At 37.6% G+C, this 12877-nt stretch overlaps 3 protein-coding genes across 3 annotated transcripts in view; 1 reads left to right on the top strand and 2 right to left on the bottom strand.

Annotated features, from left to right (window-relative positions):
- Window positions 1-4601, bottom strand: part of pkn3 (protein kinase N3) — a 29638-nt gene extending 25037 nt beyond the window's left edge. Inside the window, exons 1-2 of the mRNA XM_077240675.1 lie at window positions 4222-4601; window positions 1608-1884 (exon numbers count right to left, since the gene is read on the bottom strand). Coding sequence (XP_077096790.1) covers window positions 1608-1884; window positions 4222-4242 — 298 coding nt within the window. The 5' untranslated portion in view covers window positions 4243-4601. The remainder of the gene's footprint in view (window positions 1-1607; window positions 1885-4221) is intronic.
- Window positions 4602-5114: 513 nt separating this feature from the next.
- Window positions 5115-7527, top strand: iscub (iron-sulfur cluster assembly enzyme b). Its single transcript, XM_077240674.1, has 5 exons — window positions 5115-5238; window positions 5732-5845; window positions 6309-6419; window positions 6584-6662; window positions 6825-7527. Exons 1-5 carry the CDS (start codon window positions 5143-5145, stop codon window positions 6917-6919), a joined length of 495 nt encoding a protein of 164 aa, XP_077096789.1. The 5' UTR covers window positions 5115-5142; the 3' UTR covers window positions 6920-7527.
- Window positions 7528-8045: 518 nt separating this feature from the next.
- On the bottom strand, window positions 8046-11519 carry tmem119b (transmembrane protein 119b). Its single transcript, XM_077240673.1, has 2 exons — window positions 11340-11519; window positions 8046-9877 (listed from the first exon to the last, which is right to left on the bottom strand). The coding sequence occupies exon 2, from the start codon at window positions 9860-9862 to the stop codon at window positions 8978-8980; it is 885 nt and encodes a 294-aa protein (XP_077096788.1). The 5' UTR covers window positions 9863-9877; window positions 11340-11519; the 3' UTR covers window positions 8046-8977.
- Between the last annotated feature and the right edge of the window lie 1358 nt (window positions 11520-12877).

The raw sequence follows: 12877 nt of genomic DNA, 5'->3' as shown, positions 1-12877 counted from the left end.
ACTGCAACCATGTCTTAAAAGTTTCGTTTTCCAGTCACTTTGGCTGGAATTTGCACTTTCCCATTTTTCCAAGGTTCCGACCCGTCCACCACTGTACAAAATGCCCGAGTCACCTTTTACTCCGGCCGGAAGCAATTACCAAATTGGTTCCGTGTGTTTATCACACTAACGTACATATTTTGCGACAGCAAATAAAGATTATTAATTATGAAGGCTATATTAAAATAAATTGATATAAAATTCTCTTCAAAACTATCACAATTTTTAATGCCTGCAGGAATCAAATTTAATGCTTTTTAATGCCATTTAAGGCCTTAAAGTAACACCAGGTAACTTTTGCTCTCGGGGTCCCCCTACAGTTGGGAAACAGTATTGTCATCTACTACTGTCGTAAACTCTGTCATCGTGCATTTGTTGACAACCATGATAGCCCTGAACACGGTTGGGGGAGGTCACATGCAGGTGTTCTGCTTGCGTTGCGTGTGAAATGTCTTCATCCCAGGTACAGTGGCATACATTTCAGCATGTCATATGAATATAATTTCATGGGTTTTATTTTTTTTCTAACGACAAACGATCGCGATGATCACGTTTACAAGGCAGTGTCATTATAGTAGCCTAGTCTATTGGTTACCGTTTTACTGAATCTATATGATACTTCAATGCAATGTTTGAGTGGTAGATAATAACCATATATCGTCAATATTATAATATCAAGCTACCATAAATAAATCTGCAAATTTTACAAATCGATTTGCATTATAGCTTGAGGCAAGACAAATAATCATTACCTGATTCATGAAGATAAACGGAGGATAAGATAGCTTCCGTAACATAGTCAGGCAGACAAAAAAACACCCCAGACTACAGGGTGTATTTGGTTGTTACGTTAAATGTTACCCAGATACAATAGTGGTATTTTCTGATTGGCTAACAACACCAGACGAACAACACCAGAGGAGACGCGCTTGAATTCATGCCTTTTCCACAGTGAGAGCGGCGCGGCCAGAGTTTTGGGCGCTGCGGCATATTAAATATATTACAAATAGTTTTTCAGCGTGAGAAATACAATGTGTGGCGGGAGAGCGTGACAAAAGACCGGAATGAGTGACTGTCACGCTCAATGCGTGACACTTGACAGCCCTGCGATTTTAAGGAAGTGGTGGAAGTGACGTATATGCCGTAAAGCAGTCGAGTTTTGTAGTTCTCTTTGTTCGCCGGTTACTACCCGAAACCCGAAGTTTAAAAGTACGATTAAAAACGCTACAGACCCCGTCAGGCTATGGCAGACGTGTCATTCAACCTATTGTAAGTCGATGTACCATCACAAGAGACTTGGAAATATATTATGAAGGTTGAAAAGTTACCTGGTGTTACTATAATTTTTAACAAAATCCATTTAACGACTTTTAATGCTTTTTAATGCCCCGCGGAAACCCTGCAAATTGTAATAATATTTCAAAAGACTATATAGGAAAAAAATAGGGTGGAAACCTGATCAGTTCAATCAGTTTAATCTACAACATTTAAAATAAATATATAAAAAATATCACTTATCAAAACTCAGTATTTAACGTCAAAGGCCGATCACATCCTCCTGCTCTCACCTGACACAGTCTCTTTCTGTGTGGCCATAGCACGTGCATTCAGCTCCTGGAGCTCCCAGTGGAGCTGCTCGAGTTTGCGGCTGGAGGCTCTTAGCTGACCGTCCACATCTGCAGCATTCTTGCGGTTGGTCACCGCCCGTCGCAGTCGCTCAGCCGCTTCTTTGATCTTCAGTTCCCGCTGGATCTCCTGCCGGAGAAGGGCAATGGCATCCTCTACACGCTGCTGGAACTCAGGGTCCATGAGGTCACCTTCAGCCAGACCCCGCAGACAGCTGCTCTGTGGTGTTCAAGTGACATTGAGAAAAAAGCAGTATAAAAAAAGTCAACCTCCTTGCTCGTTTATTTATGGCAGCCTTTTTGATCAAACATTGAGATCTGCGTATCAGCTCAAGTAAGGCAAGCATTTGAGATGCTGTTAAAAAGGTTAAGTAAACATATAATTTTACTATACTAACCAAATAATCCATTACGCATGAAGGTGATATTATTGATATACTGATTATTATGAGCAAGGTTGGATAGGGTGAAAATAAGGTAACTTACTGAGCTGTTACACCATAAAGGCAAACACACATATCTCATAAATACTCGCAGACACTTACATATTTTCAAACTGCAGTGGTTGGAAAGAGCTAAATGAAAGGAAGAAACCTACATTTTTCTAAATATAGTATGCCTATTTTCTGAACAAGCCACTCATACGGCATCTCACTTTGACACACATAGAGGGCAGTGTTTCACCCATTCTGCCTGTCTTATATTAAAGGTGCAGTGTGTGATTTTTAGCGACATCTAGCGGTTCGGCTGCGAGTTACACTGAGGGCTCAGCCCACTGCTCACCCCTCCCTTTCGAAGAAGCTACGGTGCCTGAAACTGGACAAACATATCGTTGTCTGAGACAGCAGAGAATAGCCAGAGTAAGCCAAGAGTGTGTAACATTGTCACTGTTTCTGTACCACAGTCCATTATAAACCACATCATGGATAAAGTTTACAAAGCCATAGTCGGGTGAAGATCAAGGGTCTTAATATATAATATAATAATAATAATCAGCTGATTGTCTCACAAACGTAACCAGCACATTTCCCCCCACATAGCAAACCCATAATACAGCAAGGGAGAAGAACCACATGAAACTATGTAACTATATATTGTTTCTAACAGGAAAGTAAACGTTTAGCTGGCCTAATATGAGCTGTTACTGTGGCTGAGCTGGTTAAAGCGTAAAGCCTTGTTTAAACTCGACGCGTCCGCATGAGCCCAAAGGTGCGTGCGGCAAAAATGGCATGATTGTAACAGCGCGCCGCCTCCGCATCCCCTAGACACCATTTACTACACACAATAGGCTTTTTTTCTCTGATTTTGAAAACTCTTCGCGATCGACTTAAAATGCTTCCAAGATCGACGGGTTGGTGATTCCTTTGACGTTACTGTTTTACGGTCAATGACAAGAGTACTAATCAGCTGTCTCACGAACGGGTAGCACATTTATCCCCCCATAGCAAAGCCATAACACAGCGAGGGAGAAGAACTAAGTTACATGAAACAATCCAACTAAATATTTTACACCACTGACAAGGGAAAAGTCACTACTCGCAGTGTTTATGGCTAGCTTCTAGCTTTCTGCTGCTTCTCTTTCAAGGTTGTGACGAAACGCGCTCTGTAGCGCTGTTTGTTCGCTGTCGGCTACGGTAGAAACATGACGTCACAATATGTCGACCTTCATAGAAGGGGATTCCCGCGGTTATGTAGATATAAATGTCTCATTCTAAGGTAATAAAAACATTACGGTTTATTAACTAAGTTCTTTATACACCACTGACAACATAGTTATGGATGTCATATTGCATTTCTGTTAATAGATACTCAAATTTTTTACACATTGCACCTTTAAGAAAAGGACCGAAACAAAAATTTAAACAATTTACATTGGATGACATTGCATACAATATATGATGTTGTCCCCATAATTCAGTTCAATAATAAAAGTATTCAACAAATTGTCCAGTAGAGTTGGTCTAATACATCCATCGGGACTTTTCTAACAGCAGTAAAGCTGGAAAAACAGGCAGAGCACATTTCAAAATAAGAGACGTTGTCATTAACCACTGTCACAAAATAACCATTTCAGCTACTTTAAAATCACAAAAGACTAGACTAAAGTGACTAGTTTTTTCATTCACACATAACTTCAGTTACATTTAAGCCTCTGGTGAAGGACACGAGGAAGCCAAATCCAGTCAAACTCGTTCAACCTGAAAATCTTTAATGAAATTTAATTGTTTGGACATAACCTTGTCCAAAAACTACCATAAAGCAACGTAATAGAATGGGGCAGATCTAATTGTTTTCTAAATCAGACATTTTTATTTTACACTAGTTTCGCTATTAATAAAAAAAATGTTTGTGGGTGACTTGTAATTCGGTTGCAATACTAAATCAAAAACATTGGGAACCCACCCACAAGTTAATGTAAACATGAGCGTCTGAAAAAACTTTAACGGTCTGACTGCTTTATTATATGACTTATTTGTTTTTCAAACAGCACTTCTCCGTTTTTCAAACGTAACCGTATCAATAAGGCTGTGTGAACTATATCTAATTTGTTTCTTACCTGTAGCGCCACGCCCGACATTGTTAAAGAGAGTCCGACACACGCAGACAGGCACTGATGCTGTTCGGACTAACCGACTCCTCGCTCGAGCTCTCGGCTGGCTCTGGCTCACGCGGCGACTGATTGAATGACACTAGAAAACATATCCAGACTTCCAAGTGAATCTGAGAGAGCTCAAACAAAAATGACATTTAAAGGAAATAAAAAGTTTTGTGCTGTTGTGTGCTGGAAGAAGATACAGGTGACTGACTGTCAGCTGAGAGGCTAGACGGCTCTCGAATTACCGGTAGTTTTTTTTTTTTAATGGAAGTTGCGTTGCCTTTCCCATTTCCTGAGGTTTGAAAAATCCTCGCCGGCTCCCTTTTCAATGATTGGCTGGCAGCGCTGTCAGTCACAAGCGTCGCACTGAAGTCATTTGGTGCCGAGACAGCACACACTACTACTACAAGTCCTACTATTATTAATAAATATTAAATACATATTTATACTATTATTTAATATACACAATAAATGCACCACGGAAGCTGCAAAGTTTCAATAAAGGAATTAGTATAAAAGTAAAAAAAAAAAAAATACTCTATTGCTCTACAAAACAACGATTTTTGAGTTTATCAGTTTCGATTTATTAAAATTATTATATGGTCGTTGTCATCTTTATTATCTGGGGGTAAACTTGTTAACTTTAATGCCTACATAGTTGTATTAAAAACGTATAAACTGTTCAAGTTGAATAAGAACAATACATAGTATGCAATAATAATAATAATAATAATAATAATAAAGGTATATAAATGCATATAAATAATAAAGGTTTAAAACTAACGTGTTCAGGCTCTCATATCTCGCGATGGTTGAAAAGTACGAGATTGAACGGCGTATAAATCCGCTATTTGAGTTTTCAAGTGCGTCATTATAGATATCATGGCGGCTTTGCTGGTGAAGAAATGCGCGTCTCCGCTATTTCTCAAAACACTTTCAGCTCCACATTTGAGGATGCAATCTGGGTATCACATAAAGGTAAGCTAGCATGACTCATATCAATCGACTACTAAAGTTTTCTGCTTTTTTTTAGTTCAAGTGGCTTCCTGTGAGGTTGTGGCATGCCTTGATACGTAATGACAGTAATTGGCACTGTACTATCAACATTAAAATAGGACATAGCATGTTTCGCATGGTTTCGTTTTAATGCTTTAAGTCAGTCTTTGTTTCATATCACATTTGTTTAAGCTGAATAATTAAAGGATTTTCTTGTTTCTTTGAATGAGCCCAGGACTTCTATGTAACACAACATCTTTTGAAATTATCACTAAGACTTTTTTTATTTTACAAATGACAACTTTTTAATTTGATGGCAAACTGATTACAAAACTAACTAGTTAAAAAATTTGGGGGCCATTGAAGATCAGTATGGTCGTTTATATGTCTTGTATAACGCACTGATACATGATACTGCCTTTGAACCAAATAACTCAATTGGCCCCTCCCCTAAAATGTATTTTTTGTTTTAAAGGTTGTGGACCACTATGAGAACCCAAGAAATGTAGGATCTTTGGATAAAAATGCCAAAAATGTGGGCACAGGGTTGGTTGGCGCCCCTGCATGTGGAGATGTGATGAAACTGCAGGTAATCCTCTCTTGCTTAACTTGTGAAAGACTGCTTTGTTTGTCCTAAATAATTTATTTATTTTTTTCCCCAGTGACTGGATATGTTTACTACTTTAGGGTTATTGACTGTCATTAATCATTATTTAAGTAGGTGAATCTTGAAAAATTTAAAACGGTTATACAATAAAACTCAAATATTCAACAAATAACCAATTATCAATAAATAAATTAGTTATTGATCATACGATTCTGTTGTGTTTAATCCAGTTTTTATAGCAGTATGTAATTTTCTCATTACTGATTTTTTTTCATATGAACTCTATCTCACAAAATTAAGCAAATGTTCAAGTTTTTATTTTATTTGTAAAACTATTTATTACTGAGACGGTCTGTGGTTCAGTCCCAAATACTGATGATGGTAATATGCCACCCTTCACACAGTGGTTATTTACTCCTAAGTGTACTGTTTTTCTCTCACCTAGATTGAGGTGAATGAGGCTGGGAAGATTGTGGATGCCAAGTTCAAAACCTTTGGTTGTGGCTCTGCTATTGCTTCCAGTTCCTTGGCAACTGAGTGGGTGAAAGGCAAATCTGTAAGCAAAAATAGTCACATTTGCTAGTTACAGTTCTTATCGCTTTGGCTTAAATGTTTATCCTTTTTTCCAATCTGTATTGTAACAAAGCTTGATTGATTGTAACTGAACATTTGTCCTATAAATAGTGGTATCAAACCTAAAAATGATCTTCATTTGTACAGGTTGATGAGGCCCTTAAGATAAAAAACACTCAGATTGCTAAGGAGCTTCGCCTTCCACCAGTCAAACTGCACTGCTCAAGTAAGATTTCTGATTTGTCTGTGCGCGTATAATATTTTCTAGCATTGTATTTGGTGCTCAGGTTGATATTAACAGTTGACATTTATATGTATAATACAAATCTTAATTGTATGTTCAAGATGTTTCTGTTCTGTTACTGACCTGGTTCTCTGTGCTTTGCAGTGCTGGCAGAGGATGCCATTAAAGCAGCTTTGGCAGACTATCGTCTGAAACAGGAAGGTGAACAGGGTGAGAAGATCGCCGTGTCCCGCAACTAGGAGGTGCACTTGATCCTCTAAATCAGTGGTTCTCAACTGGTTCTTCACAACCAAATGGGGTTTCAGGTCTGTTCTGACTGGATCGCGGGCAGCAGGAAAATAAAACCAAATGCCACAGTTAAATATTGACGTGGAAGAGAATAATGCGTTTAATTTCTTCCATTATGCAAAGAAATTGATTTTACATATTGTTTTGTCTACACAGATTATGATAATTTGAATAAATCTCAGGGTTTGGGTCACCATTTCATGCCCATTGTAAACTCTAGGTCTTGAAAAAATACCAGTTGAGAACCACTGCTCTAAATCCTCCTTATGAGTTTAGACCAAAGCTCCCCAACTCTTGCACCGTAGCCAGTCTTTTAAACGCACAATGTAAAAGCACTGACCTATAGACTGTTACTATGTCCAAGCCATATTTGTTTAGATATGTTGATGTAATGAAAGGAGTAATAGTGGTTTAACTTGCTAGCTGAATGCGCACAAATCTTGTTCTCTTTTAGTTTGAAGGAATGAAAATGTGATTCTGATGGTGACTTATCCTGCTGGTCTTTTATTCAATGGCCTTTCAAACATTAATTTGTCAAATAAAGCATCTGTAAACATCAGGCATGTTGGCTTTGGATTTAATGCTGCATACCCATGGGATAAATAAATATGAAGCACATTTACTATTAAAATTTAAAGTGATGAACTGATTTTGCACTACACTTGGTTTCAGCATAGCTATTATATGGTTTTTCCACTTGGAACTGTCATCCATTCTGGCTTAAAAAATAGAAACATTCATAAGAGTTCCAGAAGATCTGGCTGAAAAAAAAATCACCATAGATGGTGCTGTTTTGCCACCAATGCTCTGGTCTAAAATGATCAGAATTCTCAGAATTCTCAGTATTACTCTATCTAACGCATTAAAACTTTTTATAAATGTATTTTCAGTTTGATTAAAACTCAATGTCATATTTGTTTCATAAACTGTAAGGTGTAGATATAAGAAACAATGGTTGTGGTGGTGAGTGACGTAATGCCATTAGCTGGCATTTATTGACTTCATTCAAGAAAATCTAGATACTATTTTTTTTTTTGTCTTGAACATTAAAATAATTAAGATGTGTAAATCAACTGGTCAAGTCCCATAAAGATGTTTATTGAGGATATTGTGTTAAAGTACATGTTGAGACTAACTGATCTTTAGAGGAAACTCTTAGAAAGGTGACATGGGACTGGCTGTGGCTGAATACCTCTCGGCCTTGAAAGGAAATATTTAGAGCCAGAATATGTAAACAATAACCTGGCTCACAGCAAAGCTTTTCTATACTGAGGCTCCTCTCCTTAATTGGAGTAGCAAATGTGCTTGCTTCATTTTGTGTGTGTGTGTTTGCAGGACATTGCAAAGTTGTGAGACATTAGAAAAGAGACAACATTCAATGACATAAAATAGCATTCTTCACGCATAAGCCATCACCCTTCCAGTCTTTATAAATGTCATCGCTAATAAAGAAAATGAGTAAAGAAAACAAGAATAGTCATCAACACGTCAAACGAAAAGAGATTCACGACAACTAACATTTAAAATGCCATTTTTATGTTAAAGTCTTGCCCAAAAGGCATCCGTTCATACAATTTATATTTAAGTAAATTAAAATACTAATTTTAAGCAGAGTACATTTATATTTGGTACATCAAAGTAAACAGTCACAAACAATGTTAAAGCCATACATTTTCCTGAAAAAAATCTGATAATTTGGTTGCACTTTATTTTACAGTATACTGGTGCTTACGTGTACTTGCCTAAAAAAGTATTGGGTAATGTAAGCTAACTACATGGGTTAAGGTTGGGTTTAAGGGTAGGTTCAGGGTTAGTACCTAGTTATTACCTAGTTTTTGCAATTACTATAATAAGTACATAGTGTGTGGGAACAGGACTGTGAAATAAAGTGCTACCGATAATATCAATAAAACTTATACAACATTCTTTAGTTTTACAATGTGTCCAAGAAATACACTTTGGTCAGTATTTATGTCTAAGTGTTTCCTTTAAGGCTTTAAAAATGTCCACTAAAATGCTGTTTTCTCTTCACTGATAAATGGTGAGTCTGAAGTAGCAACTTCCTGTTTGTTTGTGTTCTCTTGTATCTCTGAATTCTCTGGCCCAGATAGATGTTTGCTCTCTTCAGGGGGCCCAGAGTCTGAGGGGTCAGTCTTTTCCATGTCACAAGCAGGGACGCTGTCCTGGGACCTGCTGGGGCTGCTCTTTTCCACAGAATCCTCAATGGCAGACTGATTTGTGGTCTTGTCCTCTAGCAGGCCACAGCCATTCTCTTGACTCTTGTCGCACTGAGGACATTCTTCGTCATCGGCAGATTTTTGATCTTCTGCCGTTTCATTTTTCTCTTTCCATGGAGTCTTGACTGGTGTTCGGAGGTTCTTGGTAGCCAGGATGATGTCCTCCTGGAGCTGCCTGGCTGAATTCACCGACTCCTCAGTGGATCTGGTGTTGGCTTTCTCCGGGACTTCGTTGAAGATGCGCACTCCTCCAGTCTTGTCTCGCTCGTCCACGTACATCTTGGAGGGGAAAGCGCAAGGGTAGTAGGTGCTGACTTTACGTCGGCGACTCAAGATGGCAGCCGAGCAGAGGATGGTGAGGATGAGAAAAAGTAAAGTGGTAATGACAATTATGGGAAGGTGGTTCTCTTGTAAGAAGTTCCCCATCTGATTCAAGAATGATTTGGTTTGTTTTTCTCCATATATGGTGGTGGTCTTTACCGATTCATTGAGGAAGGAGGAAATGCTAGGTGTGGGGATCAGGTCTGTGCTCTCAGATTCCCACTGGCCACTGCCCTCCATAGAGTCGTTTAAAATAACTGGAGTGCCATTCACGGTGTGCCTGGTTAGCAGAGTGATGGATAGGCCGATGAGGCATCGGAGAGCTGCGTGGTCCATCCTGTGACTGAATACCTGAGGTGGTTAAAAAGGCATTTTAATTACTCCATTTTACATTTTTAAACCAGTTTTTGAACATTTAGACTGAGAACATTCAGAAATTATGTTTTCATAACTTAATGGGAACATTAGCAAAATGTTCATAAAAAAATTTTTGGTAGCTGTGATGTTATCAACTATGACTCACTAACTTAAACTTTAATAACAAATAGTTAAAATCAAAAACTTTGGTATGTTCTCACTTCATTGTGACATTGATTCACTGCAATTGTCTGCAATCAAAGCGCCACATGGAAACCTCATTGGATTCTGAGTCAGATGCATTACTGTATGTTCATAGCAACTGCCATGTCCGCTGGTAACACTTTACGATAAGGTTTATTAATAGTAGTTAATGCACAGATCATGAACTAACAATACATAACAAAAGAAGAATTTAAAAGGATTTATCAATCTAGTTAAATGTTCATTTATAAAAATGTGCTATAGTTAATTGTTAATTCATGTTTGTTCATAATTATGTATATTGATTATGATAAAGAATGTTAAATTCTACAACTGAACATTTAATTCTATTTATACACTGTAAAAAGTGATCATCTGACTTAACTTAAAAAAGGAGGAAACCTGTTGCCTTAAAATTAAGTTAATAAACTTAATGCGTATTTGAAAAAATATGTTATGTGAACACGTAACGGGTTTAAGGCAACGGGTTTCCTCCCCTTTTTTTAAAGTTAAGTCAACTGATCACTTTTTACAGTGATTTAAGTACAGTGTATAACTAATATAGTTTCTCAAAACAGCTGGTGAACCAACAAAATAAATGATGACAATTTGTTTGTTTAAACAAAGATCATTTTATCAGAGGTCTCTCTGCTCTGTGCCATCTGTGCTCAATCTGACAACCATAATCATCACTGGGCAATTGCTGCACAATGGAAATAGTATCAAGCTCATGTGGTGCCTCATTTTTCAACACACACACACACACACACACACACACACACACACACACACACACACACACACACACACACACACACACACACACACACACACACACACACACACACACACACACACACACACACACACACACACACACACACACACACACACACACAGCATTAATATTAGTCTATTTCAGTGCTTTAATGCTAGCTTCAAAGCAGTTCCAAATGTATGAAAGTTCTGTCCTCTTCACATGAACTTCCTTTTATGTAAATCTCTGTCTTTTAGGCTCAACTACTTGCCAAAGTCAACAGCAAGAGTGAATTTAGAAACTATTCTTTGTCACATAATCTTTTAAACAGTTAGAGAACAGTTTTAAACTTGGTTAGCCGCATATGGACATGGACCTTTTAAAGCTGTGCATTCCTGTAAGGCAAGTCATCTGTCTATCGTTACATGGACAGGGACGGCATTTCTAAAATAGAAAACAGACTAAAGTAATGTTGAAATCTAAATTCATACTTACTTTCAAGTGCTGAAGTTCTAAAACATGCCGACTGGAGATGATCTAACATGGAGAAGAACGATTCTGCTGTTTCCTCCTCTCAAGCTGAATGTCTGTTGTTACAGACTGCACGATGAAGAACGGTTGGATTGGTGAGGGGGGAAGAAACTCTTGTTCTCCCCTCCTCCTCCTTTTTCTTCTGCTTCTACTCTATCCCAGAAAGACTGACTGGGCCAGTTCCAGACACACTGTTCTCGTTAAAGGCTGGGGGAGAGACGAGTTTTTTTCCTCCTGCCTGTGCACTGGAGAACTTCAAGCCACCAGATGTAACAGTTTGTTTCAACAAACTGGGGAGATACTAAGAATATTCTCCAGATTTTTATTTTCATCCATCTAGTATCTTGAATCTAAAAACCCTGATTAAACCCTTTCTTCCAATCATTAAATCCTTTTGAGGGTGAAATACAGACATTGATGGTCTCTTGTGAAATACTTCTGGTCTTCAAACAGAAGCTATCAGATCCCTGAGGAAGAGGTTTATGTTTCCTGTGCTCACGGGATTCAGGGGGTAGAGGGCACACGTGCCGTGAGCCACTGCTGGAACAATGGACAGGGTGTTGAAAGCAGAAATATATAGGGCTGCAGTTTGCCCTAAAACCAAAGAATAGCAATATAATGAGCTGAAAATGATGGAAAGGCTAAAGGGTACTGTCTCAGTATTTAAAAAAAAAAAAAAAAATTATGGGAATATTTGTCTGCAGGAACATATATCCTATATTATAGTCCTCTTCGAATTAGTTTTCAATATGGCAGCCCTTTGAGGGATTTAGGACTTTTAATGGCTTGTCAAGACATACAAGATCATGAAAACATCTGCTTTAAGAGCACATAAGCTAGTCTTGAGAGAGTTGAGGATGTAGGATGTAGTCTTTTTCATGTCATTCTTTCTTTATTTCATAATAATAAACTTAGCTGAGAACAGACTTAGAAAATAGTCTTTACATGCAGTTACAATAAGTGAGAGATAATGTCCTTTAATAGGAATCATGGGATAATGTAGGGGTCTTGAATTACCCCAAAGAGGTTTATTTTGCAATAATGATAAAAAAAATATATATATATACAAATGTGGGGATAAAATATTGATCTAAATAATTTTACCTGTGCGTATATTATCTTAAATCTTCTACTAATAAAAAAAGTCAATACAAAACTATTAGCCTAAAAACAGCAAGAACATTGAAACAACCTTACAACAATAAGAATGAAGTCCTTTGAGGTCATTTTCACTATTTTTATTATTAGGAAACATCTGATCGATGAATGAAATCTAGAAGACAATAAACTGAAGACAATAGATCAGAACCGAGTTTTCAAGATGATAACATTTCATAAACGTAACAACATTTGGTTACACTTTATTTTAAGGTATCCGTGTTACAGTGTAATTATGCATTTAAATACACTGTAATAATAATTAACTACATATTCTTACTACAGGGTTAGGATTGGGGTTTGGTTTAGGGTTAGTTGCATGTAATTATGCATAGTTTATAGTT

The sequence above is a fragment of the Siphateles boraxobius genome, unplaced genomic scaffold (assembly GCF_051911475.1).
Source record: "Siphateles boraxobius isolate OS27281-9 unplaced genomic scaffold, OSU_SipBor_1 24, whole genome shotgun sequence".
Lineage (NCBI taxonomy): Eukaryota > Metazoa > Chordata > Actinopteri > Cypriniformes > Leuciscidae > Siphateles > Siphateles boraxobius.
This window is presented reverse-complemented; position numbering and strand designations above follow the sequence as displayed.

Bases quoted from the DNA above. Each gene is read 5' to 3' on its own strand.
- iscub (XM_077240674.1), top strand. From the start codon at position 5,143: ATGGCGGCTTTGCTGGTGAAGAAATGCGCGTCTCCGCTATTTCTCAAA. The intron at 5,239-5,731 runs GTAAGCTAGCAT...TTTGTTTTAAAG, and splicing joins AATCTGGGTATCACATAAAG to GTTGTGGACCACTATGAGAA. The intron at 5,846-6,308 runs GTAATCCTCTCT...TCTCTCACCTAG, and splicing joins GAGATGTGATGAAACTGCAG to ATTGAGGTGAATGAGGCTGG.
- tmem119b (XM_077240673.1), bottom strand. From the start codon at position 9,862: ATGGACCACGCAGCTCTCCGATGCCTCATCGGCCTATCCATCACTCTG.